Genomic DNA, 26,616 nt, shown 5'->3' with positions numbered 1-26,616 from the left:
AACACACTCACACACACACACACTCACATACCCCCTCACATTTACTCCCTCAAACATTCACACATACACTCATGCGCGTGCATGCACACACACACACACACTCACTCCCATACATGCACACATATGCAGATATTTAACATCACGGAGAACATTTTGTCTATATAATGTTACAGTTTGATTTTTAAAAATTTAAAATTGTGACATAGCAAATCATATGAAGTGCCCTTTGGAAAGAGCAGGGTTGTTTTTTAAAAATATATATCTTTATTGATTTCAGAGAGGAAAGGAAAAGGAGAGATAGAAACATCAATGATGAGAGGAAATCATTGATCGGCTGCCTCCCGCATGCCCCTCTATTGGGGATTGAGCCCACAACCCTGGGCATGTGCCCTTGACTGGTGTCGAACCTGGGACCCTTCAGTTCATAGGCTGACACTTTATCCACTGAGCCAAACCAACTAGGGGTAGGAAGAGCACTTTTTACAAGAGCATAATCTATTCAACATTTGGCAGGTAGCTATCACGTGCCTATGTGTGTGTGATAGCATGGAAGGTTTAGGGGTGAGCAAACCAACCAGGCCTCTGTGCTCAGGGAGCGGGGGCGGAGACAGAAAACAAAAGGCAGATCTGAATGAAAATTACGTTAGCAAGGACTTTGGAGGAAATAAGGATATTGGGCTGGAGAATTCAGAGGCAATGTGTCTGATATCCTGAGGACATCACAGTGAGCTGAGACCTAACTGATGTCAAGGATCCAGCAGATGAAGGTCTGGGGGATGAGTGTTCTCATTCAGCTATAGGGACCAGCAAGTGCAAAGGCCCTGAGGCAGAAGCGATCTTAGCAAGTTTAGGGACAGATGGAAGACTTTGACCTCTTTTTCTCTAGGCTCACTTGGAGAGGAGGGGGCAAGACCCCTCAGGTTTCACAGAAAGGTGTCAGTCACCTCCCAGCTTAGATGATGCCACATACAGGAAGGCAATTGACTGGCCCCACCGACTGATATTTGCCCTTCTGAGCCTGTCAGGGAGTTCAGTCCTGGATCCAGAGTTGGTAAGGCTGTCTCCAGGCTCTGGGCGCCTTTTCCTGCCTGGCACCTGCTGCGACAGCCCTTCCCACAGGCTGACCCACATCCTGGGCTCTTCACAGAAGTGGAGCTCTGAGTCGTCTCTAGGGTCTCCCCAGGCCTTTGTCTCCAGGAGTGTTTGCCTCCCAGGCGAGGGCAGGTCAGGCCGGGAGGTCACCTGGCTTTGTGGAGCTCTCACTCCTGGGATGAGTCATGGTCATAGTGCGCAGGTCATCTTCATTCATTCAGAGACTGCTTATTTCAAAAGCACCTCCTGCCAGCCTTTTATGTTTCAAACAAGTTTCTTTGCTGTAATTTTCTACAGTTATTTAATCAATTATCTTTTTTTATGAATGACTCTTTTTTAATGTCCCCCCCCCCTTTTCCTTTAATCTTTTCATGACTCTGAGGAGTTCAGGAGTAATTCAGGCTACAGTGGCCACTCTCCTCCCCACCAGCTCCCAGAACTAGAGGCTCTGGGCTGGCCCCTGGGCACCCCACCCTTCTGTGGCCCTGCTTCCAGGTCTCTTTGTTGGAGTGGAAAATACTTACTTGCATTTCATCAGCCCTGCTTTCTAAGGCACCAGAAACCAGAATGTCCCCCCGCACCCCCCCCGCCCCGGCCCAACCCCACAGTGGAGAGTGTGGATTGGCCTAGGGACAGTGTTAAGGCTGTGACCTCCAGGGACGAGTGTCTACTCCACAGCCACCCCCCCCCCCCGACAGGCCCTCAGTGGAGTCAGGCAGCTCTGCTCCCTTGTCCCAGACCCTCTCAGACCCTCTTTCATGGCCTCGAGTTCCCACAGAGAGCAGCAAGACCTGAGCCTCGGGCCTCTGCAGGTCTAGAGGGCCCCCTGCTCTCTACAGGCTGTGGGAGAACTGGGATCAGGCTTCCCCTTGTGGGGCCCTGGCTGGAGTCCTCAGTGGAGCCTCAGGGGCCAGAGAGCTCTTAATGGCCACATAGACTTCCCCACTGGTGGCAAACAAGCTGGTTGCTGGCCTCAGCTGCTCCTGCAGCCCGGGGCTGTGAACTGTCTGAGAAGGGGCCGGGGTGGCTGTTGAGAAGGCAGGGCACTTGGGGTCAGAGGCCAGGGTCAGGGACTTCCCTGAGTGCACCCTTCACCCCCTGATCAGGCCACCCCCCAGCCAGTGTTCAGAGCTCTGAGGTGGTTGCTCCTCACAGCAGCCTCTGGGCCACAGTGAGCAGATCAGGGAAGATGTTGGGGCCAACACTCCAGCCCTCAGACACCATGGCATTCTCTGAGGGGCTCCACACAGCCATCCTGGGAGAATGACACCCACCCCCTCTCCCCCTAACACGTGCGTCCTTGTCTCAGAGCTTAAGCACTTCCGAGCTTTGGTCCAGCCTTCCTGAACTAGGGCCCCAACCGTGAAGTTGACCGTCCTACTGTGGCCTCACTTTTTTTTAATATATATTTTATTGATTTTTTACAGAGAGGAAGAGAGAGGGATAGAGAGTTAGAAACATCGATCAGCTGCCTCCTGCACACCCCCCACTGGGGATGTGCCCGCAACCAAGGTACATGCCCTTGACCGGAATCGAACCTAGGACCTTTCAGTCCGCAGGCCGACGCTCTATTGTGGCCTCACTTTTAAAAGTGATGTGGGGTTGGGTGATGGGCAGGCCAGGGGAAGGATAGGCACTTATATCCTTCTCCCTGTGAAGGGGAAGGGTTTGTTTCAGCGTGGGTGATAATGTGCAGAAATGACTAGGCAGTTGGGAAACTTTTATTTTTCTTTATGATGAACTGTCTGAGAATCAATGTTTGTTCTTAGGAAATGTGACACATGTGATAAAGATAAGTGTGTGGACAACCAGGGAATACAGGGATCTAGGAGACCTGGAAGGAGCCTCATTCACTGTCCATCATCACCCGGACTGTTCCAAGGGACGGAATGCCAAATGTCACAGCTGGCTGTCCTGAGGAGGCCTTGTGGTGTGAGTCTGGAGAATTCAGACTGGGAACTGTCTGGCAGGGCTCAGAGAATGGAGGTGCTCTGGCCAGGGGTTGGGGAGCAGGGTGAATGAATAAACAAGTTGTACAACAGAATACTACTCAGCCATAAAAAGGAATGGCATTAATATATGTAGCAATGTTGGTGAATCTCAAAAACATTATAAGAGAAAGAATTAAACACAAAAAGTTATGTACTATATGATTCCACTAATATGAAACTCTAGATGAATCAAAATTATAATTAACAGAAACCAGATCAGTGGTTGCCTGGGGCTGGATTGGGGGAGGAGATGGAGATGAGCAGGTGAGATGTGTAAGTGCAGGAATGTTCTACATCTTGATTGTGGTGATGGTAACAATTGTATAGAAGACTGCACACTTAAAATGGGTGAATTTTATTGTATGTCAAAAATAATTAAATTTTAAGTAAAAAAACCTCCATAAACTTATGGGCAAACTTAAAAAGAATGTCTTGAAGGTAGAAAGACACACAATAGACAGAACAAAGATAGGAAAGATAGAAGACTTCTCTACTCTGTAATCTAGAAATCAGTAGAGTAAAATCTTTAAAGTACTGTAAGAAAAAACAAAATGACCCAGAATTCTACAGTCAGTGGAACTACCTTTCAAACGTGAAGGTGCAATAAAGAATTTCAGACAAACAAAAAGTGAGAGCATTCATTGCCAGGTGACCTGTGGAATTAGTAAAGGAAGGTGTTCAGACAGGAGGAGCATGACATCAGATGGAAATGTTGGTCTTTACAAGGAACAAAGAACATTAAAAAAATGGTAAAAAAAAAAAAAAAAAAAGGAATGTAAACAAAGTTACAAAGGTATCCATTAGAAGAACTACACCCAGATCACCAAGCTTCCAGGTAGCTAACAGGGCCTCTGCACTGAGCTTGTGCATGGTGGATGGAGGGAGACAGGTGGCAGAACCACAGACACTTGGCCCAACTCCGGGGCCTGACTTCGCACTGGTTACTGGGCGCCAACGCACAGTTCAATCCTCGCCGCCCTGGGAAGGAGGGAGGCTGGCACATACTGTCCCTGCTTTATAGGAACAGGAACGGAGACTCAGAGAAAACGAGTGACTGTACTGGCGCAGGAAGCCATGTTAACAGACAGGACTGGGCATTTTCTATCCCGTGTGAGCTTAGTCCAGTCTCCGGAGAGTCAGTGAAACGGGCCACACAGATCGTGGAGGCTGTGTCGCTGTTAGGCATTCCTCGGCGGTCACCTCTAACCCGGGGCGAGCACCCACTTCCCGGGACCGTTGGGAGGGTCCAGGGAGAGGGCGCCGTCCCTGCAGACCGGGGCGAGCCGGCTTCCGCGCGCAGCCGGGCAGGGGCCTTCGCCCCTTGGCGTCCGTTGCTAAGGCCGCGCTGCCCTGGCGACCGAATGCCTCGGCTCCGCGCACGCGCAGTGGCGGACTCCGGTGCACTGTGGGATGGAAACTAGAGCGGCGCGTCCGGGCAGGAGCGGGCGGTGGTGGCGGCGGCGGGGCCGGGGCGGCAGGGCGGCGGGGCGGCGGGGCTGAGGCTCGGCGGGCCGGCCGGGGTGCGGACGGCGCCGCCATGAACGCGGCGGTGGTGAAGCGGACGCAGGAGGCTCTGGGGAGGGTGATTCGGAGGCCGCCGCTGACGGAGAAGCTGCTGAGCAAGCCCCCGTTCCGCTACCTGCACGACATCATCACTGAGGTGGGCGCCAGGCCGGGGTCCAGGCCCTGGCGGGGGGCGGGGCGGGGCCGGGACCGAGGTGGGAATCCGGGGAACTGGGTGTGGGCCGGGGTCCAGGTGCGGATCGGGGTCGGTGGTCGGGGCCCAGGTGCAGGTCCGGGATCAGGGTCCGCCCGAGTGTGGGCCAGGGTGGAGGTGGGTGGTCGTCGGCCGGGGCGGGAATGCGGGCTGGCGTCGGGGTCGGGCCTCGCGTGGCTGAGCGCAGCCCCTGCCCGCGGAGCCCCCCTTTGACCTGGCCTTGGGTCGGAGGGGCGACCTCGGGCCCAGTTCAGTGGTGCCTGTGCGCCGAGCGCCCCTCCACTCCTGCGCCGCCCTTGTCATCCATCCCCTTGGGCCACCTCTTCTGGGGAGTCTCCTGGCCATTTCTTTCCAGCCTGTCCTCATATCTGTTAGAGCACATCTTACATTCTACCTGCCAGAGCTGTTTCTGTGATTTTTTCTTCAGTGCCAAGCAGGTGGAAGGCGGCCAGAAATCCTGGGAGAAGGAAATTATCCTTTTTTATGGTCTCCTCTACCCCCTAGTTTTCCTCTACAGGGCCCTGCACAGGTTTTCTACATATTGTATGTTTAATAAATACCTGTGGGTGAATTTATTGAAGGTGGTTGTAGGGGGGAAACTATAAAAGAGCACGTTAGTGTTTGCTGATCAGCGGCACAGCCTGCCTCAGTTGAAACTGGTTGTAACTTTTCCATAGTGGAAGGAAGGTGAATTCCTGAGCCACGGAGACTGTAACTTGTTGACATGTTCTGGGTGAGCTGCACCGGGTGCAGTACACAGAAGGTGCACACAAACATTCGGTTACCTAGAATCTGTCAAGACTCCTGGTAACACCTGTGGCGGCGGCGTCCATCTCCATGGAGCACCTGGGACGGGCATGGAACTCCGGCGTGCTCTGTGGAGTTGGGACTCAGCTTGAACTTGCAGACTTCTAGGGGCTCCTGATCTCCCCCATTGTTGGTTCTCAAATGTCATTTATCACTCTTTCCAGCAGGTTGGGCATCTTACTCTTCCACAAACTTTGCTTTACTCATTTCTGCTGTCTTATAATGTTTGTAATATGTGTCTCTGTGTTAAAAAGCCCTAATTGTGCTTAACACTCTCTGGAATCCCACCCACATCCAAAGGGCTGTCTGGCCTCCTCCTCCTCCTGCAGCCCTGGATGATGTGTGGGGAAGGGACACAGCCATGTGTTTCATCACCTCCAACCTGTGAAGCAGGCAGGTAGTTTCGTCTTCTAACCCAGGAGGGTGCAAGTCAGTCCCCAGGATGGGAGCCTGGCCGACTATAGCCTCACACTTTTATCTTCCGCGTTAGTCCTGTCTGCCCACTGAAACGGAGAGCCAGAAAGGGAGGTGGGGGACATGCCTCCTCCCCTGGGTCTTGGCGTGTCATCAGGCAGATGCATTGGAAAGCATTTTCAGATAACAGGTGCAGAGCCTTGTATGAAAGTTCTTTACTGCCCCTGAGTATTATATTTAAGTCATCCTCTTATCATCTTAGCTACAGCTAAACTAACTTTGCCTCTTTCGTAAGTCAAATAATTGATCTTGTGATGTTGATGTCTCTTGTCACTTAAAATTATTGCTCACAATTTTAACTGCCAGCTAACTGGGAAAACCTCAAAAGAGACAAAATGAAAAGTTTCCGGGAATACGAAGTACAGGATACTCGTTTTTTCTTTTTTTAAATATATTTTTATTGATTTCAGAGAAGAAAGGAGAGGGGGAGAGAAAGAGAAACATCAATGATGACAAAGAATCACTGATCATTGATCGGCTGCCTCCTGCACATCCCCTACTGGGGATAGAGCCCACAACCTGGGCATATGCCCTTGACCAGAATCGAACCCGGAACCTTTCAGTCTGCAGGCCGACACTCTATCCACTGAGCCAAACCAGCTAGGGCCAGGATACTCTTAATGTTCTACCTGTTTTCCCAGGAAAATTAATGGCACAGCTTTACATAGTTTGATGAGGAATAAACATTTAATCAGTAGCTGGCTATAACTGGGTCTCAGAGAAGCAGTTGATTTTAGCATGGGACTGTTTTTTGTTTTCAAAAACATGTCTTCCAGCTGAAGCCGGTTTGGCTCAGTGGATAGAGCGTCGGCCTGCAGACTCAAGGGTCCCAGGTTCAATTCCGGTCAAGGGCATGTACCTTGGTTGCGGGCACATCCCCAGTGGGGGGTGTGCAAGAGGCAGCTGATCGATGTTTCTCTCTCATCGATGTTTCTAACTCTCTATCCCTCTCTCTTCCTCTCTGTAAAAAATCAATAAAATATATTAAAAAGAACAACAACAAAAAAACATGTCTTCCAGTAATAAATATGCTTTATATCCACCTGAAATGCACACAGATAGAGATATTCACTCTTACTATATAAAAACGCAGTCTGATTTTTTTTTTTTGTTTCATTAAAAAAATGCTTTTGCTATCCATTGTGTTGATTTTATAGTAACCTACCACATTTTGAAAAAAGCTGGTCTTGGAGAACCCCGGGTCCTGGCTGTGTGTGGGGATGAGGAGGAACAGAAAGGCTAGTGTTCGGGGTCATTGGGAGGGGCAGGTTGACTGAGGGAGAGGACAGAAGTGATGTGGCACGGAGCACTCTCTGTCCCAGGAAGTGAGGAACACAGTGAAAGAGAAAGACCTTCCACCTAGTTTCAGAAACCCAGGCTGGGAAGTTCCTCTTCTTTCTGGAGTCCATTCTTTCCACTGGGCCTGAGTGACCCTTGTAAGATGTTGTCTCCTGCTTTTGAACCTCCCAGGGCCTCCTGTGGTCCTTAGCTAAGTCCCTATTCCTGAATGGCTTCAAAGGCCATCTGGGTCAGGTCCCTGCCTGACTCTGGCCTCAGGCTGCAATTTTCTTGGTCTGGACCTTTCCAGGGCTGTTTACTTAGCCTGGCACGTGCTTCCTCAATACCCCCTCCCCCAACTCTTTTCCTGTACGCGTCTGGTCTCAGTTTAGATCTGACGTCTTCTGGGAGGTAGGCCCTGACACCCTTAACCCTCCGGAGTTTGGATGGGTACTGATCCCCTCTTCCCTCTCCACCCCATAAGTCTCTTTGATGTTTACCTATTCCCACAGCTAGGCTGGTTTCGCCTGGTCAAGGCCTCACACATGATAGACATGTGTTTGTGGAGTGAGTACATGATTTAGATCTTGGGTGCGGACAGATTCGGGGTTCAGTGAATGAAGCTGATGAAGAGGCTGCCCTGTGGGGTGCTGATCATGCTTTGCTTTATCTTTTGAAGGTGATTCGGATGACTGGCTTCATGAAGGGCCTGTACACAGATGCCGAGATGAAGTCAGATAATGTGAAGGTAGGTTTGAGGGGGGCTATTTCCATCGCCTTAATGAATTTTTTTTTTTTTTAATAATCTGTGTACCTTGCTGTGTGTCATTTATATGCTGATTATGGTTGGGTAATTTGTGAATTGCTGTATACTCTTTTTCATTTCATTTTTGGCAACTGCATTCATGCTAATTTTATTCACTGAGAAATGGGATTAGTGTTGCAAAGGTTAGTGCTACCACATCAACTAATATTAAAAGCTTTATTGAATTTTTTTTGTTTTGTTATAGAGGGTCAGTATTTTTAAATTGACATCTCAAAATAGCTTTTTATGCAAACAGGAACTGTGCCTACAGAACATACTAAAGGTAACACAAACCTTTTGAAGTATTTTATCATTTGTATTTTAAATGGAAATCTTTCAGGATAAAGACGCAAAAATTAGCTTCCTTCAGAAGGCCATAGACGTGGTGGTGATGGTCACGGGAGAGCCATTGTCGGCGAAGCCAGCCCGGATCGTGGCGGGGCACGAGCCTGAGAGAACAAACGAGCTGCTCCAGAGAATTGGAAAGTGCTGCCTCAGCAAGGTAATGCTGCAGCCGGGCCCTTAAAACTCACCAGCACGAGAGCAGCAGTTACGGAAGGAGTTTTGGGTGGTGTGCGTTGGACGCTGCACTTTGAATCTGATCCCACCTAATCTGGAACCTCAGAGTTATATGGGAGTAACCTAAAACTGTGTAACGAAACAGAGACCCAAGTTCCACAGGCTTTCAGTGTAAAACTGGGACTCACAGGCACTCGGCTCCTGGGGCCGGTGGCCCGAGGCTATGTACCCAGGCCTTGTCCTCCTCTTTTCGGGCCCCCTGTCAGGGCAGGTGACTGTTTCCAACTGGGGCCAGGTAGATGGAGGAGCTCCTTTTCTTATTTGGGACTCATGGGATGTTCCAGTTCTCTGCTCGCCTTCCCAGCCTCTGGTGTCGCTTCCCGCCCTCCTTTCTTCCCTAGTGCCCCTCCCCTCTCCTGGCTGTTGTTTGCAGAGCTGTGCTGCCTTCAGAGAAACCCTGTTTCAATTGTACAGGGACTGGAATTGTTAATTCCTGAGGTCCTCACTATGGCCTGGGAGCATGGCCTCTGGTTAGATGCAACCTGGCCCCGTTTGCTGAGACGATGGAGAAGCTCATCCCGAGGGCCTGCCTTCTTTGTGGGGTTGGACCTTTATCAAGGGCTAACTAATAAAGCCCTTCGTGTACCTGGTGGGTTATGGGCTGGGGGCTAACCTTCGTTGTTGCTGATAGCAAGAGTGGGGGTAGCGGAGTGGTAGCTCCTAGGAGGCCTCAGGAGAGCCTCACTGGTCTGTGTCCAACTCATAGGCTTGGAGATGCAGAAGCTGATTTTGCCAGTGCGGGTGGTGGTGGGGAGAGAGAATGTTTCCGTCCCCAATCCCCACCCCACGTCCTTCACGTTGCTCCTCTTTCTAGAAAGCAAATCTGACTCCTGTCTTCCCTGCTGAATCCTTTGAGGCTTCCTGTTGCCTGTGTGTGTGTGTGTGTGTGGCGCATAGACAGCTCTGTGATGTGGCTCATAAGGCCCAGAGAGACCTGCTGCTACTCCCTGTCCTCCAGTTCTCTCTCGTCTACTGCACCTGTGCCCGCCCCTAGGTCTCCTGCTCTGGTTGTTCTCCTGCTTCCCAGTTTCATCTGGCAGCAAAGTGGGACCCCTAGCCTTTCCTCCTCCCAGGCTGACTTGTGTTCCCATAGCGCTCACATAAGCACAGCCGTTTAACCAATGTATTTGGCCATGTCTCCCAGGACATCCCCTAGTATGCAGTACATCCTCCAGTACAGCGGTGGCCACCGGTTGGCGATGGCTGCTCCAGTACTATAGTATATCCTTGGCCCCGGAGTCTAGTGCCTCCTTGTGGAGAGAGAGCGTGAGTGTGAGGTGTGCCCAGGCTCTGGCCGGTGGGCAGGTGCTGCAGAGGGATTCTCTTCTTTTCTTCCTTCAGGCCTTTAATGGTGGATGTCTGTGACCCTGGAGGGAGTGGGAGGCATTCATGGAGTTGTCCTTGAACAGGGTGTCCACACTTCAAGTGGGATTTGTTGCGCTCGGGTGGGTTCTGCTGTCCACACTGCAGTGCTGCTAGTGTACTGCCAGCAGGTGGTGTACTTTGTGGCGACAGCACATCCTTTTCATGTCTTATCCTTCGAATCTCACTGATAGACGAGGAATCTGTAATGAGCTGCCTTTGAATGTTACCATTCATGTTTGTTACGTGTGCTAATCCCAATTTCACCCGCATTTCATTTCCTCCTGTGGGACAACAAGCTGTCCAGCGATGATGCGGTGAAGAGAGTGCTAGCTGGAGAGAAGGACGTGAAGGGAAGGGCCTCACTGACGTCGAAACCTCAAGAACCGGACAACAGGAATATGAGAGAAGAGGAGCCCAGGGTTCCTAAAGATGAAGAGGTGATTCCGAGGCGACATATTGGAGCATGAGACAGTGAATCTTTTTGTAGGTCAGGCAATGACATCTGTAAATGAGCTTATTTGACTTTTTTTTTTCAGGGTAGAAGAAATTCTGAAATAAATGAGGGAAGTACAAGCAGAGATCGCAAACAAAATGAAGAATTGAAAGAAGAAAGCAAACAGAGGGAAAAAGAAAGGGACAAGGAGAAGACCAAGGAGAATGACCGTGATCGACATAAAGACTCTGAGAGAGACAAGGGCCGCGAAGGGGAGAGAGAGAGGACCAGAACCAGGGCCAGGCCTGACAGGGACAGAGACAGAGGCAACAGGGACCGGGACAAGGATTTGGACCGTGCGCGCGAGAGGAAAAACGAGGGAGGAAAAGAAAAGGAGCGGTGGAAAGACAGGGAGAAGGAGCGTGAACGCGACAAGGGCAGGGACAGGGATAGGGACAGGCGGAGGGTGAAAAACGGGGAGCATGCCCGGGACCCTGTCAAGGAAAAGAGCCGAGAGCATGATAAACCGGAGAAGAAGGTAAAGTCCTCTTTGAAAACGTGAGCCTCTAACTGAGAGTTTGTGTTGTTCCCTAAAATGATTTTTGTCTTAATTAGAATGTGACTAGGAAACTGATTTTTTAATCGCCAATTTAAAATTAGGACAGTCTTGGATTCTCAGTAGAAACTGGAAGCGATGCCAGTTTTTTGCCAGGTGATTTCAGATTTGCTCTGTGCTGTGAGTGTGTGTTTGGGTGTTTTTCTGAAGTCTGTGGAATGGCCGGGACCCAGCGTTGTGAGCGGTGTTCACAGGCTGGCTCAGTGGTGTGTGGGCCTAGGAGCCTGGTTGTGGCTGCGTTCATTAAGGATTATGGCTACTTCCTGAGTCTTGTAGGTATTAGTGGGTAAGTACAGTAAGTCCTTGGTTTCTGTATTTCTTGTTTAATTAAATGTTCAGATAAATTTAGGATTGACCACAAGATTAGTTTGGTTTCAGTGTTTTCTGAATGTGCAAGTTGCTTTGGGTTCCCTATGGATGGTATAGGTGTCCCGTCAGGCTAGTGTTCCAGCTGTCTGTTCTCCTGGGGGCATCATGTGGTTCTAGAGTGTTCTGGGAAGAAGGTTGTGGGGGTCTTCTGGCCTCAAGCTGCTAGAAAGGAGGGACCCAAGGTCTAGAAAGGTTCAAGGTCAGTTCAGGGTGGTGAGGGGCGAGGCCTGAGCTGTGATTCCTCCTGGAACAGTCCTCTGGTTTTGTAGCATGGTACCTCCGGGTGCGGCCCAGGGGGCCGAGGGGTAGATGGGCCTGGCTCTGTGGGAGGCCTGGGCACTGCACACAGGTTTGGTTAGTAATTGAGTTGTGATCTACTGAGAACTGTGGGGTTCCCACAGGCCCTGGAATAATATAGCCTATGGCAGGTGTCATGACAACCAGGGTCACTGCAGGAGTCTGAGAAATACGAAGACATTCCCCATGTTCTCTCATGCATCGAGGTTTCTCTCTTCCCTCCCTCCCTCCCTCCCTCCCTCCTTCCCTCCCTCCCTCCTTCCCTCCCTCCCTTCCTTCCTCTCTCTCAGAGCAATTAAAAAAGAGAATGTTAAAAAAAAAATAGACATCCCCCATGTCTTGCTCTTTCCAGAGGTCTAAGAAGTGTTTGTCAACAACCTGCTTTTTCTGAGGCGCTGGCACATTCTGGTGTGTTTTCCTGCGCTCCAGGCAGCGGAGTGAATGGCCAGTGTTCCCAACTGTTCTGTTCACTACACTTGCTGGTGCTGTTAAGAGGTTTTGATGGAGAGACAATTCTAAAGAGTGGTTTTGCAGGTGGATATGTGGGACCTATTGGAGCCAAGTAAGAGCCATGGTTTTGTGTAAATGTATGTGAGACCAGGGAGAAGGCACTGTGTCACTGCTTGGAGCTGGGCCGCCAGAGAGAGACAGACACCAGTCCCGACTTCTGTATGTAAACCGTGGCTTGGGAGGTGGGAGTTGCCTCCCTTCGACTTCTGTCCAGCTTAGATAGCATTCTCAGCCTCCCTCTGGGGTTTGTGAGGAGAAGGGAAAATGGTGGGTGTGAAGTGCTCTGAGAAGTCAGAGTGGCATGTATGGGGGTGAAGGACCCAGGCCATCTGTGGGCGTGACACCCTGTCACCTCTGAGGAGACAGCTTGGTGCACCTGGGCTGGGGGAGCCCCAAGCAGGGTCATTATGGCCAATACCGTCTGTCCTGTCATGACTAAGTAATGAGGACATTTAGTCGTCGAAATGTTGAACAGGCATAATGCCCTCTGCCTTTACAGAGGAACCTCAGTGATTGTATCTCCTCTCCCAGTACGAGATATTCCTGGGAATTTGATTCAAGGTGCGAGGTGGTGTTCACAGTTTTCCTGCAATTTGTTTAAAGAGGGCTTTCCTGGCGTACAATCTGGAGCCTCCATCTGAGATTGCCTGGCTCTCAGAGCCGGGCAGGGAGCGGGCCACTCTCCCCCACTGCCGGGGTCCCTGTGTCTCACTGGGATGTGCCCGCGAGGTTTGGCCTGGTGCCAGGAGACACTGTCCTGCAGTTTCCCCGAGAGGCACTGCCTCCAAGTGTGCTTCCCCTGTTCTGCCCATGCGGGCGTGGTCTGGATGGTCTTTTGGGATCCAAGCAGCTAACAGCCACAGAGGTCCGGTTTGCAGTTATCTCACTGTTGTCAGCAAGAAGCATCTTGCATTTGGATGTCATTTTAGATGTAACGGGTTTGAATAATTCTAGAATTTGAAGAAAAACACTTTTTTTTTATAGTCATCAAGCTCCGGGGAGGTGTCTAAAAAGTTGTCAGATGGATCTTTTAAAGACTCCAAAGCTGAAACAGAGGTAAGCTTTTAAAACTAACTTTAAGAGATGCAAAGCTGTGGCTGTGTGGAAATAGTAACTGCTATGCCGGGGCCTCTCCTAGCCACAAGACGGGAGGAGCGCACAGCGTGGGCTGCAGGCCGGAGGGCCCTGTTCAGCTTGTCGTAGGAGCGATGATTTGAGTGGCTTACTGCCTGGACACACAGCTGGGGTGTGCAATCCTCCGGTCTCCTGTGTGGACCCCTGGGCTTCCTTAAAGCTTCATTTGGCAAGTGCTATGTATGGTGTACAAAGGGATAAGGTAGTCATTCGGGAGAGGGGGAGGTGGCACTTTGGATGAGTCTGGGAGAGGACTAAGTCATCAGGCAGACAGGGAGACAGAGGCCAAGCTCTGCTGGCCTGTGTGGGACCCCGCAGTGTATCCAGTGGCAGGGGGTGGTTAAGGCTGGGCCCTATCCTCTCCATGTGGGCCATCCTAGGGAGGTTAGACTTTTCCCAGTTCTCACAATCTAACTTGCTTTCAGAGAGCGCCTCCAGGCAGCTGCAGGAAAGGGACGAGGTGTGGAACTGAGGTTGGGAGGCCAGTTAGGAGGTCAGTTAGGAGGCCGTCATGGCTGGTTGAGGGAGGTGGCAAGGCAGGAATTGCCAGGGGTGGGAGGGATGGGATGAGCTGTTTTCTCTGATCTGTGCTCACAGTTGTCTACGAATGCATGATCAGGTGTGTAGCTGTAGCGGTTGAATAAAGTATGGTTGGCAAATTGCTGGCCTGTACAGGGCTGTACAGAAGACAAGATTCTAAATCTAGAGCGAGAGCGGGTTCAGCCTCTCTCTGACTCCTCAGGCCTGGAGTGCTTTAAATGTACCGAGTTGGTGTCAGTGCCTCTAAAGAGTATGGATGGCCTTGTTCTGTTTCCTGTTCTTCCTTGTTCTGTTTCCTGTTCTTCAGCTTGGATCATAAATCTGCTCGTGGATCTCAGGGTGAGGCATCAATTAATTTTTTTCATTCTCTTTAAGACTGAGGTTTCCAGTAGAGCATCCAGGTCAATGGCAACAAAGACATCAAAACGGCGATCTAAAACCTCCATGGAAGGTACAGCAAACTTTATCATATAAGTGCCTAAAAATGTGGAGATTCATTTCTTTGCCTTAATCACAGTATCTATGGGAAAACACTCCTGTGGCTTGAAAGCAGATCTGTCATTGGGGGGATGAACAAAGACTGGGAAAGTGATGAAGTTATGTGGCTCTTACACACAAACATGAGCTCATGATACCGGGGCAGAGAGCACCTCCTTACTGGAGATCTGTGTTGCAACCTAGAAGATGTCATCTAATTTTAATTCTCTAGACTCTTATCTTTTTATGATTGGCTGCATTTAATCCTGATGCAGGATGGACAGAAAGAGCCTCCTGTTCTTAGGCAGATGGCTCCTATGCATTAAAACAGCAGAAGTTTTCACTGGGAAGCTGCTGGGAACAGGCCTGGCCTGGGATTGCTGAAGGATAGACTCATTATGACAGAAATAAGTAAGTGGGGAGAGAGTGAGCTAGTGCAGGGAAGTGCTGTTGAAGGTTTTCAGTTCAGTATAAAGTTACTTTTCCTAAATTGTGGAAGTTAAAGAAGTGAGGCAAGAATGTCATCTTTGAATTTTTTCATTTAGAAATTAAGCTTGGATGTTTTGTTTTGAGTTTTTGGACATGGAATCGTCCATCCCCTCTTTAACCATAACACGTAATACTTTAATATATACTTAAATGAATGTGGGATGGGTTCCCAGAAGTGTAAGTGCTGGCATGAAGGTTTTAGCTACAGGTACCTACCGTACCCTCTGCCCCACTCATGCTCCAGGGCTTTAAAGGCTCGCTGTCTCCCTGGACTTACTAGTGAAACTGCATACTCTGTGGGTCAGTAATTCTCATCAACTTCCTCATTTGTCTGTTCTTCCCTTTGCCTGGTTCCTTATTACTCTCCTTAGAGTCTTGGTCTTCTTAATTTGCATAACTTCCCTGTACATGAAGGACATCTGCCAATTTTTAAAAGAGTGTTTGTTTTTTACATTTTTTATAGTTCATTTATATTAATTATGTTTGATTTCTGACTTGCCCAAGTGTTTAATTTGTATGCATGGGAAGCTGCCAGTCTTTTTTTGTGTGTGTGTGTCCAGATATTTGAGAGCTGAAGACTGTATTTTGTCATACATTATTTTCATTAATTGTTTTAGTTATCTCTTATTTTAATTCATGGTGGAAGATGAGGCTTCAGAGTCTATTTATTTTTTCAGAATAACTCAGCAGTGTTCAGGATCACTTACTCGTGATTTCCCTTCCCTCCTGCTCTCTGGTCTTCATACACGCCTTTTTAAACTTTCACTGTTTTCTGTTTTACTACTGGTTTCCTATCATTGTTCTTTAAAAAAGCTTTCAGCCATTTTATTTGTCTACTCTTCCAGATGTATTTTTAAATCACTTGATGAGTCAAAGAATCCCACGACCCAGAAACAAAACTACCTTAACTTCCCTGGGTTTAGTTGGATTTGTGTTAAACTCATGCTTCATTATGTGGGGTAGATTGGATACCTCCAATTTGGAGTTACTGCAGGCATCTCCTTCCTCCCAATATGTGTATGGATGTGTGTCTGTGAGTCAAGGTTTATTTGATCGTTTGTTTTGTTCTTAGTTTTTTGGAAGTGGAATCTTCCTTCCCCTCATCATTTTTAGTGATTATTGTTGGAATGTAGATGCTTTATTGATTGTTGCATTGAATCTTAAATCAAGCCTTGTCATAGTTCTTCTGTTGACTTGTTGGGTCTTCTAAGCTGACAGTCGTATTGTCTGCTTTTCTTTTCCAATAACTCCAGATGTTTGCGTCTGAGTTCACGGGCGAGCTTGCACGGTAGAGTTCCTTTAGGGGTTCTTTAACTCATTCGACTGTTGGAGATTTGCAAGCTTTGTGGGATTACTGAGCTGTCAACAAATTGGTGGACTCTTTTCTTCCTTGCCTGCTAGCTGGGGCACTGACCTCATGTGGATCCTCACCCAGCAAAACGGGCACTGCACTCTGACACTGGCTCGTTGGCATGGGAGCATCGGGAAAAGGGCATGAGGCCGAGGAACTCTGTTCAGCTCGAGGGATAAGCCTGTATGTACTGGAGTGTGAGGTGTTATGCTGTTGGACACATAGAATCATAATGTTTTCTCATCCAGAAAACATTCTGCATGAGAAGATAACTTTTGCCTGTTCTTAAATAGTGCATTATGGCACAACTAGTCACTTTGGGTTGGTGAGTGCATTTAAATTTCATTTGATAACTGCAGCATTACAAATTCAGTTTAGTACATATTTTCATTGTGCAATTTTATGTTAGGAAGAAGGGGCTGTAGAACAAGTGAACCTAGTCTTTCCTCTGAGAAAGAACATACTCCTCCTTCAGGAAAGCTAAGAAGGAGCATGGGAAACCTGGCCCGCCCCGCCCGACAGGCTGTGCAGGATGTTTGAGAGCCAGCCCCTTAGCCACCTATTATTATTGACCAGGTAGAGCTCGGTGGGTAGTCAGCAAAGGTTCCACCTGGGACCTGGGCTCTAGACACCACCTGTGGAGTAGAGCAGGAGGACACATGGGTCCCACCTTCCAGAGCTGCAGGGCTGCAAGGATTTCCTGCCATGAGTCAATCCCGGGCTGAGTGTGTGCATTGGAGCCTTCGTTTCTTCGTTCTGCAAATGTCTGTGGACAGTGATCGAGAGGGAGAAGGTAGGTAGCCGGGAGAACACAGCATGCACACATTCATGTTAGTTAGCCGGGAGACTTGAAGGGAAGTGAAGCTAGGAGTGGGTAAGGTTGGGCGGTGTGCAGGCAGGGAGGGCCTCTGAGGAGGTATTGGTCCTAAACCTGCAGTTGGACATCCCTCTTGCAATCTGGGACTGTGGCTATTAACCACTCGCCTGCCTGCCTGCCTGCCTGATCACCCCTAACTGCCTCTGCCTGCCAGATTGATGCCCCTAACTGCTCCCCTGCTGGCCTGATCACCCCCTAACTGCTCCCCTGCCAGCCTGACTACCCCCTAACTGCCCTCCCCTGCCGGCCTGATCACCCCTAACTGCCTCTATCTCGGCCCCCACCACTGTGGCTTTGTCCAGAAGGATGTCCAGTCTAATTAGCATATTACTCTTTTATTAGTATGGACTAGAGGCCCGATGCATGAAGATTCGTGCAAGAATGGGCCTTCCTTCCCCTGGATGCTGGCACCGCCTTCGCTCCGCCTGGAGCTGCCTTTCTGCCTTCCCACACTGCCCAGAGGCCCGGAGCAGCTGGGTGGTGCGGAACGCCTGTTACTCTTTTACTAGTATAGATTATTTTTATTCTAACCACTTTGATGTTCATTATAATGTCCTGAAGGTCAGAAATGGGTTGATATTCTATTTACTTTAACTTGCTATGTTACATGATGAAGATGAATAACAGCTCTTAAGTTAACCATTCCGTGTCCTTTTTTGTACAACTTACTTTTTTATGGTTGTTAATCCTCACCTGAGGATATTTTCCCCATTGATTTAAAAAATATTTTTTTATTGATTTCAGAGAGGAAGGGAAAGGGAGAGAGAAATAGAAACATCAATGATGAGAGAGAATCATTGATTGGCTGCTTTCTGCATGCCCCCTACTGGGGAACAAGCTCACAACTTGGGCATGTGCCCTTACCTGGAATCGAACCGTGACCTCCTGGTTCATAGGTAGAAGCTGAACCACTGAGCCATGCCAGCAGGGCTCCCATTGATTCTTTAGAGTGGAAGAGAGGGAGGGAGGGGGAGAAAGAGAGAGAGAAAGGAACATAGATGCAAGAGAGACACATCAATTGGTTGTCTCCCACATGTGCCCTGATCAGGGCCAGGGATTGAACCTGCAACTCAGGTACGTGCCCTTGACCAAGAATTGAACCTGAGACCCTTTGGTGCACAGGCCAGTGCTCTAACCACAGAGAAACACTGGCCAGGGCAGTACAACTTATTTTTGCATCTAAACCAGTGGTTTACAACGTGGGGCACATGCCTCACAGGGGGGCAATTTGATTTTTAAGGGGCAATTCGAGAATGAGTTATTAACAGTGAATTTTTTGCATTTCTTATGGTTCTAGGGGTCTCATATTTGTGCATTTCAGTTCTCTATTGTACGTTTTGAATATTTACTATTTTTTCATATCACTTCATATTATTATTACTATTTTTTAACAATTTCTTAGTGATTTCTTCCTCAGTACTTCAACTGTCCTTTCATTCTTTTATTTTTCTCTTTCATGGATGCCATGTTCTTTGGAAACTTGTTTGGACCAAGTTAATGGCATTTTAGGCTTCCCCCATGTGAATAGGAGTTTACTTTTTGAATAATAAGAATTATATGTCACAGGGCGGGGGCGGGGGGTATCAGGAATTTAAAGATGCTTAGGTGGGGCAGAACCAAAAAAAGGTTGGGAACCACTGGTCTAAACCAAAATGCTGTCTTCATCTCGCTGTTGGGATTTACAAAATGATGTGAGTGTTAGAGAAATCATCTTCCAGTTTTCCACCGCTCTGTTCTACAGGGGAGACTGGGAAGTGCTTGCTGTGGGCACTTGGGGAGCTGTTCTGGGGCTTGCCTTTCTTTTTCTGTTTGAGGTCGGCAGTGTGACGTGGGCACGCATCCTCGCCTACTGATAAGGAGCAATTAGATGTATGAATTTGGAATTCAAATGGGATGATCTTATTTAAATACCAGTAATTGTAGCCTTCTGTGATGTTAAACTAAATTCTTCAAAAATACTAGAATTCTTTAATGTAATTGAAGGGAAGAAAGAGTATAAATCTAACTGTAGGGAAAAATAAAAATTTTTTAGGCTGAACTACCTTATATCTCTGATTTTAAAAATGTTATGCCTGTGGCTAGAAGAATGATAGGCATGTCTGTTCTACCATGTGTTTCCCCTTAAGAACCACATTTCTGAGAGTTGTGTGTCTGCAGCCCTGCTCCAGTGGGGTCCCCAGGCACTGTGTGAGGTGGCCTTGGCTGTTTGTTCCAAGTGGGTCAGCTCTGTGTGGTTTATCTGGGTCTCCAGCATGCGGGATGACTGAATAAAGGGCACTGAACTGGAGCAGGATGACTTCTTACAATGAAAACGCTCTCACAAAGGGCCCACATGCTGCAGTGCAGTCGCTTCTTGGGGTGGTGCATTTATGTCATCTTTGTGGGAGCTTCTCTCAGCTGGTAGGCAGGGTCCCAGGAGGGAGCTCCCAGGCAGTCCCTGGGCCAAAGGAGAGGGGTGGGGCATGGAGTGGCCAGTGATGTAGTCCCAGACCTTGGGAAGAATTCCATCCCCCACCCTTCTGCAAGCCCATGGATCCTCCTTTCATCGGCACATGGGTCACAGTGAATGAGATGATATCCATAAGGTGGCTGGCCTGTCACAGGCATGCCATACCACTCTGCTCCTTACACACACCTGAGTTTACTGAGAGCTCTGCATGCCCATGTTGTGCCGACCCACCGAGGCCCTGTGTCCAATGCCGGATGGCTGGCTTTGTGTTGTCGGGCAGCAGGAGAGTTCATGGTTTTGTTGTTATCATTTGCTTTTTCAGGTGGATTGAAGACTTCCACAAGGAATTTGTCCATTTAATTTTTAAAATGTGAACTATTTCTCCTACTTGATATTGTGATGCAAGCTGCCTGCTAAGCCTGTTCTTTTTACTGTGGTTTGACAGTCCCAGCTTTCCCGGAATAGAAAGCCATCCATGTCTTTACTTTGCTTGAGTCCCTTGTTTAAATTTGTTTTATTGTTTAAATTTTCTTATTGTGAAAGATGCAGGAAGTAGAGAGATTAGAATGATTAAGACCCATAACTCTCACCTAGATCCAGCGGTGATGACATTTTGTCATGTTTGCTTCATTAATAGCTGTGTAATTTTACTTTCTTTATTTTTAATTCTTTATTGCTGAAAGTATTACATATGTTCCCTTTCCTCCCCCATTGACTTCCTCCAGCCTCGCCTCCTCCCCCACCCCCTGGCCCCGGTTCTCCCCCATGAATATATGCATGGCCTCATTTGTGTCCGTGGGTTATACATATGTGCATATAAGGTCCTTGGTTGGTTTCCTCCCCCCCACCCATCCTCCCACCTTCCCTCCAAGATTCCACACTCTGTTCCATGTTTCCATGTCTCTGGATCCACTCCATTCATCAGTTTATTTTGTTACGTAGATTCTACGTATGAGTAAGATCATATGATACTTTTCTTTCTCTGACTGACTTATTTCACTTAGCACGATACTCTCCAGGTCCCTCCATGCTATCTCAAAGGATAAGAGATTCTTCTTTTTTACTGCTGCATAGTATTCCATGGTATAAATGTACCACAACTTTTTTATCCACTGATCTACTGATGGGCACTTTCCAGATCTTTTATAGCTATGTATTTTTATGAACTATTTCACAGTATATTGAAAACATCCTAACAGTTTACCTCTACAGTTTACCCTTTAAATATCTCAGCATGCAGCTCAAAAAATAAAAAATAAAAAAATAAAAAAGACATAGCCACAAAATTATTGTTGCACCTAACAAAATTCTCTTACCATCTGAACACCAATACTCCTAAAACTCAGGCTGTATTCTGATTGTCTCAAAAAAGTTCTTATGTTTTTAAAAACCAGGACCCAGTTAAGATTAATACACTATATTTTTCTTATAATTTTTGCCTCTTTACTTTGAATTTGGAATATCCCCCCGCCGTTTATCCCAGCACATTTTTGGAGAGAATAGGTTATTTGTCTTGTAGAATGTTCACTTTCTGGATTTGTCTGGTTGTTTCTTTGTGGTGTCATTTAACTTATGATACCCCTTTACCGCCCATATTTCTGTTAGACCTACAGGCCTGCTTGGATCAGGCAGAGCGTTTTGCTTCCCCCTCACCCTGATGCAGGTGCACTGTGCTCTTTACCTTGTTTCCCGTTGGGGTGCACCAGGATCTCGTTGGACTCTATGGCAGCTGCTCAAGGCAACAGGCTGCGGCTCAGGAAGGGCATCAGAACTTGAGAGGTCTTGAGATGGTCCACACCTGACCTGCGAGGTTCCTTGGTGCCTGGTAGTTTAGACAACAGATGGCGCTAGTGCGCCTTTTTTTCCTTTCCAGTTCATAGTAATTTTAATATGAGTGTATTATTTCTTTGAGTGTTATTTGGAAAACTGGTTAACCTTCCCTCTGTGATTTAGAATTAGTTGTATAATTAGTGAATATATAGCCTGTTTCTCTGTTCTATTTGTGTGAATTTGAAGCTTACTCAAGAAAATAACCAGAACTTTAAAAAGATAAAATTGTGCAAAGTGTCACTAATCTCCTTGAACTACAGAATAAAGATAGTACATTTGTAATTTACTTACTGTGCTAGTGGGTTTTGTAGAGTATAGAAAATATTTGACACTTTCACATAAAATGTAACTTAAAATTATTGGGGTGTTTTCTTCTAAAATTGATAATCTATAGCTGCCAAGCTGATACTTATGTTTGTCTAGAACTTAATATTTCATATTGCTTCCTTGTCTGCCCTCTATAAGATGTCATAAGTAATTGACCACTTGAATCAGATTGTCTGCATCATTTTAAAGATTTTAAAAAATAATCACCTTAGAAAATTATGTCATCATCTATTTATGTACTTCTGTTACATAAAATAAAGCAGTTCTTTGATAGTTAATGGCAGGTTGATATAAACCATTTCTTTTTCTTTTTAAAAAATATATTTTATTGATTTTTACAGAGAGGAAGAGAGAGGGATAGAGAGTTAGAAACATCGATGAGAGAGAAACATCGATCAGCTGCCTCTTGCACACCCCCTACTGGGGATGTGCCCGCAACCAAGGTACATGCCCTTGACCGGAATCGAACCTGGGACCCTTGAGTCCGCAGGCCGACGCTCTATCCACTGAGCCAAACCGGTTTCGGCTAAACCATTTCTTTGAATACTTTTGAGAAATTGTAAGATGTGTTTCAGGAAAGGGAACATTTTTTATTTTATTTTTGTCTCCCAGTTTCTTCTGAGACAGTGGGGTCCTTTAGTGATAGGTCACTTTCCAGCCCAGGATCCTGCCACAATTAAAAAATCTGTCCCTCCTGTACCTCTCTGCCCCTCCCCCTTTTTTAAATAGGAAAAACATTTCTCAGATATTGGATATTTTTTTCTAATAAACATTGGCACATTAGTCATTAATTGGTAGGCAGGTATTTGGGAGCGTTTAAGATATCTAGGCCTGTACACCATGCCAAAAATATTTTTCTTTTCCTCTTGCTTTCCTGAGATTACTGCCTATTTCCAGCTTCTCAAGTCCCAGGTCTGGAAGTGGGAGGCGCTTCTAGAAATGGAGGAGGGGGGCCAGACCCCCGCCTGGGCTGAGTGGGCCTGGCCCTGCTCACAGGCTGCACCTTCCTTCCCTCTGGACCCTGGAGCCACACCTGGGGACCTTTTTTTAAAATTTTTGAATTTTTATGAGAGTTTATTTGAGCCAAAATGAGGACATATGCCTGGGAGCAAGATCTCGAATGCTCCCCCTGGGGATCGCCTTTGGTGTGTCCACTATACACTGCGGGTCACCTCGTGGGCTCTGTGGTAAAGCCACCAGCCCGCAGTGCCCAGTCTTAACTACCCGTTTCAAACTGTTTCATATCAGGACCGACAGAAGCTAATACTAACTCAGCTAGTGTTTCAGATGGTAACTCATCTAATCTGTGGAGAGACAACCCTGAGCCAGAACCAGCAGTGAAGCAGAAAGGTAAGGATGGCTCTTTCACTCCTTTCCTGGGGACACTGAGTCCCCCGATGCGGTGCTTCTTGTGGGCACCTCCCTTCTTGGGGTCCCGTCAGAGTTATAGGGTCCCCTCGGGTCTGTGGCCCACACGGGGCCCTGTCCCTTACCTTCATACGCCAGGCCTGGACACAGCCACTGATTCCCTTTCTCCTCTACATAAATGAGAGCGGAATATTCTAGTCATTGCTGGATAGCATCAGCCTGTCCCGTGTCCTCGGAGTTTTTCAGAGGAAGGTCAAGTGGCAGAGTCCTGGAGTGTAGGAATGATCCTGAAGCCAGCCTCAGCCACTGCTGGGCCTCCCACAGGCTGAGCACACTCCACTGATTTCATGTTCAAAGAAGACTTTCATCAGCTCACAACACTGTCATGACCATGGTTTTCTGTCTGTAATGTTCTTTCAGTGTCTTAAGTTGTACCTGGTTAGTCTCTGCTTTTGGCATAGTTTTCTTAGCATTTTAAAAAAAGTTGTGGTGAAATGCACATTCTGCATTTGTCTTCTAAGGCCTGGAGTTTCTAACAGGCTAGGGGAGTGCCAGGGCCTCCTCGAGTGTCGTGCCCCAGAAGCAGGGCTGTGCGGGCCGGGTGCTGGGTGGCCTGGGGCTGCTGGGGCTGGGCGGCGGTGTGGCCAGGTGGGGCTGGTGCTTGTCCATTTGCTCAAACAGAAAACTCCTGTTGGAGGCCTAGTGTGTCAGGCCCTGGGCAGTGAGTATGTTCGTGTGCACAAAGCAGACTGAGGACAGCGGTGTGCACCAGAGCTGCAAGGGACTTTGCCACCGGGTCGGGGACAGCCTTTGGGCAGGAGGAGGCAGGCAGCCCGGCCACCAGGAGCCTCAAAGCACAGAGGCCCATGTGGGGGACAGGAGCATCGGGACCCACTCCCACTAGGTGTCATGTCCGTGTGGGAGTTTAGCAGCAGGAAGCCATGATGCTTTCAGGAGTCGTTAGTCACACTGAGGCCATGGGGACTGAAATTGCCATGTGCACGTTCTCACCTTGGTGTCATCTAGAGCCACATTCTCCAGGCCCCTCTTAACCGCCCCTCCAGTTCCTCGGGCCCCCACCGGTCACCAGGCCTGTCCTCTGCTGTCCTCTGTGGGGTCCTGTGGGGCCTCCCGGTTCCCATTGCCCCTGGGGCACCGTTGCTGTGGCTCTCTGTGTGGTGTTCCATAGTCAGTGGAGAGTCAAGTCCTCCTGCGGGTGGACAGACCAGGGGGCCGAGAGCGCTCTTCACCCTGCGTTGGCATGTGGGTCCTCCCAGTGACCCAGGGGCGTGCAGCTTCGGCTCTTCTGCACATGTGTTCATGCATTCTAAGAGTTACACAAAAAAGGACGATCCACCTGTGGGTTGAACCCACCCACCTTACAGTGCTTCTGCTCAGGTACCTGTGCCCTGAGCAGCACTTGAAGAAAAAGGACCCCGGTGACAAGTGCAAAGGTCGGCTCCTGTGGAGCTTGAGAAAGTTTCTTCTAATTTAGGAGCTGATGGGAAAGTCCTGACTGACCAGTTATGGAAGGCTGGTTGTTTGGTCTCACCGGAGTCCCAACCGTGGCCGGCCGTTCCCTCGAGGAATGGCTTGGACCCGCACATTCAGAGTCAGTCAGTGTTTGTCCTGCCTGTTTCATTGTCTCTATGACACACTTTCTTCTTCCCAGTTTCCTGTTATAACATGTTATGAGTCATAGTTTTCTTTGTTCTTTGTTTTTCTACCTTTGAAAACAAGACAGTGACAGTGACTAGAAAAGAAGTTTTGAAGAAATGACCATTTCCCCCTAATAAAATCCGAATTGTTTATTATGTATTTTTCTCTAATACTGTTCTGCTCATTTTGTATACCAAGGTTTACTAACACAAAAGTGAATTTCTGATGTGTTCTTTTTCTTTTTTTCAGGTGATTCCCCTGGTGTTTCAGGTAAGGAATGGCGCTGATTGAGTGCTCAGTATGAATTGTGTGCACACATGTGTACAGATGCAGACATGCTCTCAGATTTATATCTTATAGGTGTATCAGTAAAACTATCCCAATTTAAGATTTAATCTGCATGTTTTATGTGTCAAAAATACATTTCAAGCCCTAGCCTGTTTTGCTCAGTGGATAGAGCGTCGGCCTGTGGACTGAAGGGTTCCCGGTTTGATTCCAGTCAAGGGCACATGCGGGCTCGATCCCCAGTAGGGGGCGTAAAGGAGGCAGCCAATCAATGATTCTCTCTCATCACTGATATTTCTGTCTCTCCCTCTCCCTTCCCCTCTGAAATAAAAAATATATATATTAAAAAAAACATTTCAAAGGATTTCTTTCCAGAGTATAAAGTATATTTTCAAAATTCAAATTCTGATGGATTTTCACTTTTACTTTAAATAGTGAAATAAATGTAATTGTCTTAATAGTTTGGACTTGTTACTTACAGATTAAATCATTTTATCAAAGTGAAGACAGTTTTGTTCAGATTATAAATATAATGTGGTATACTCAAAGTAGAAAATTTTTAAAATGAAGAAGAAAATGAAAAGCACTAGTAATTCCACTGCTCACAACTCAAATGAAGACCTTCTAGAACCCCATGTATGGACATGCAATTATTAGATGTACCACTGTACTCGGCTAGTTACATGTTAAAATGACGGCACTGTTTACACTGAAAGGTCTCGCTTGTGGCGATGCCGTATTTACCAGATTGCCTGTTGTTAGTCACTAGTGGTGACGCGAGCCTCCTGGCTCATGTGTTATTTAACGTGCCCATTTCTTTTTGTTGTATTTCCTTTAAGTTAAAGTGCTGAATTGACCGATCTACCTTTTTAGTTCTGTTTCTGGAGGAGTTGAGCCAGGGCTGGAGGGAGCCCATTTCTCTGGTGTTCACCAGAGTTAGATGCCAGGTGTCTGTTTTATCTTCACCAGAATGATGGATGAGAAAGCTCATTTATATTTGCAATTTCTTGGTTACTGTCTTCTCCAGTATGTATCCATTGTTTCTGTTCCTTCCTTTGCAAACTGCTGACTGGGGTGCCATCCCCTCAGAAGGAGAAGTGGGACCCATCAGCCAGGAGAAGTCAGAGGTGCCCGAGAACCCTGAGGTCCCCCCTGAGCTCCCGTCCGGCGCCAGGTCCGTGCTCCCCCCACGTGGAGCTGACACGCTCCTCTCTGTATCTCCTGCAGTTCAATGTAATGCTTGAGCTTAATTCTGAGGAAATATTTGTACTAAGAAGCAAAAACTGTGTATTTTATTTAGTCTTCCTGTACCTGGGTGACAACTAACTACACATAGAACATTTTAGAGATTTAGGGGAATGTATAATTATGGCTAAATTATGTCATGTTTTGATTACTAATAGTTATTTTTGTACCTTAAAGTTAATGAAAATATAAGATTAAAAGATGGGTACTTTTAGGTTAATGGCATTTTTTAAATATTCTGAGAGTATGTGC

At 47.6% G+C, this 26,616-nt stretch overlaps 1 protein-coding gene across 5 annotated transcripts in view; it reads left to right on the top strand.

The window, feature by feature from the left end:
- Window positions 1-4,557: 4,557 nt before the first annotated feature.
- TRAF3IP1 (TRAF3 interacting protein 1) overlaps window positions 4,558-26,616 on the top strand; it is a 40,175-nt gene continuing 18,116 nt past the window's right edge. For 2 of the 5 annotated variants that reach the window (XM_028140746.2, XM_028140745.2), the window contains exons 1-11: window positions 4,558-4,743; window positions 8,039-8,107; window positions 8,505-8,666; window positions 10,405-10,545; window positions 10,645-11,079; window positions 13,318-13,389; window positions 13,472-13,636; window positions 14,383-14,458; window positions 23,056-23,157; window positions 25,084-25,104; window positions 26,209-26,293. In XM_028140746.2, coding sequence (XP_027996547.2) covers window positions 4,621-4,743; window positions 8,039-8,107; window positions 8,505-8,666; window positions 10,405-10,545; window positions 10,645-11,079; window positions 13,318-13,389; window positions 13,472-13,636; window positions 14,383-14,458; window positions 23,056-23,157; window positions 25,084-25,104; window positions 26,209-26,293 — 1,451 coding nt within the window. In that variant the 5' untranslated portion in view covers window positions 4,558-4,620. The remainder of the gene's footprint in view (window positions 4,744-8,038; window positions 8,108-8,504; window positions 8,667-10,404; window positions 10,546-10,644; window positions 11,080-13,317; window positions 13,390-13,471; window positions 13,637-14,382; window positions 14,459-23,055; window positions 23,158-25,083; window positions 25,105-26,208; window positions 26,294-26,616) is intronic. The other 3 variants (XM_028140747.2, XM_028140749.2, XM_008138452.3) reach the window with 3 other exon arrangements.

The sequence above is a fragment of the Eptesicus fuscus genome, chromosome 11, assembly GCF_027574615.1.
Source record: "Eptesicus fuscus isolate TK198812 chromosome 11, DD_ASM_mEF_20220401, whole genome shotgun sequence".
Classification (NCBI taxonomy): Eukaryota; Metazoa; Chordata; class Mammalia; order Chiroptera; family Vespertilionidae; genus Eptesicus; species Eptesicus fuscus.
Note: the sequence above shows the minus strand (reverse complement) of the source record. Positions and strands in the feature narration are given on the sequence as shown.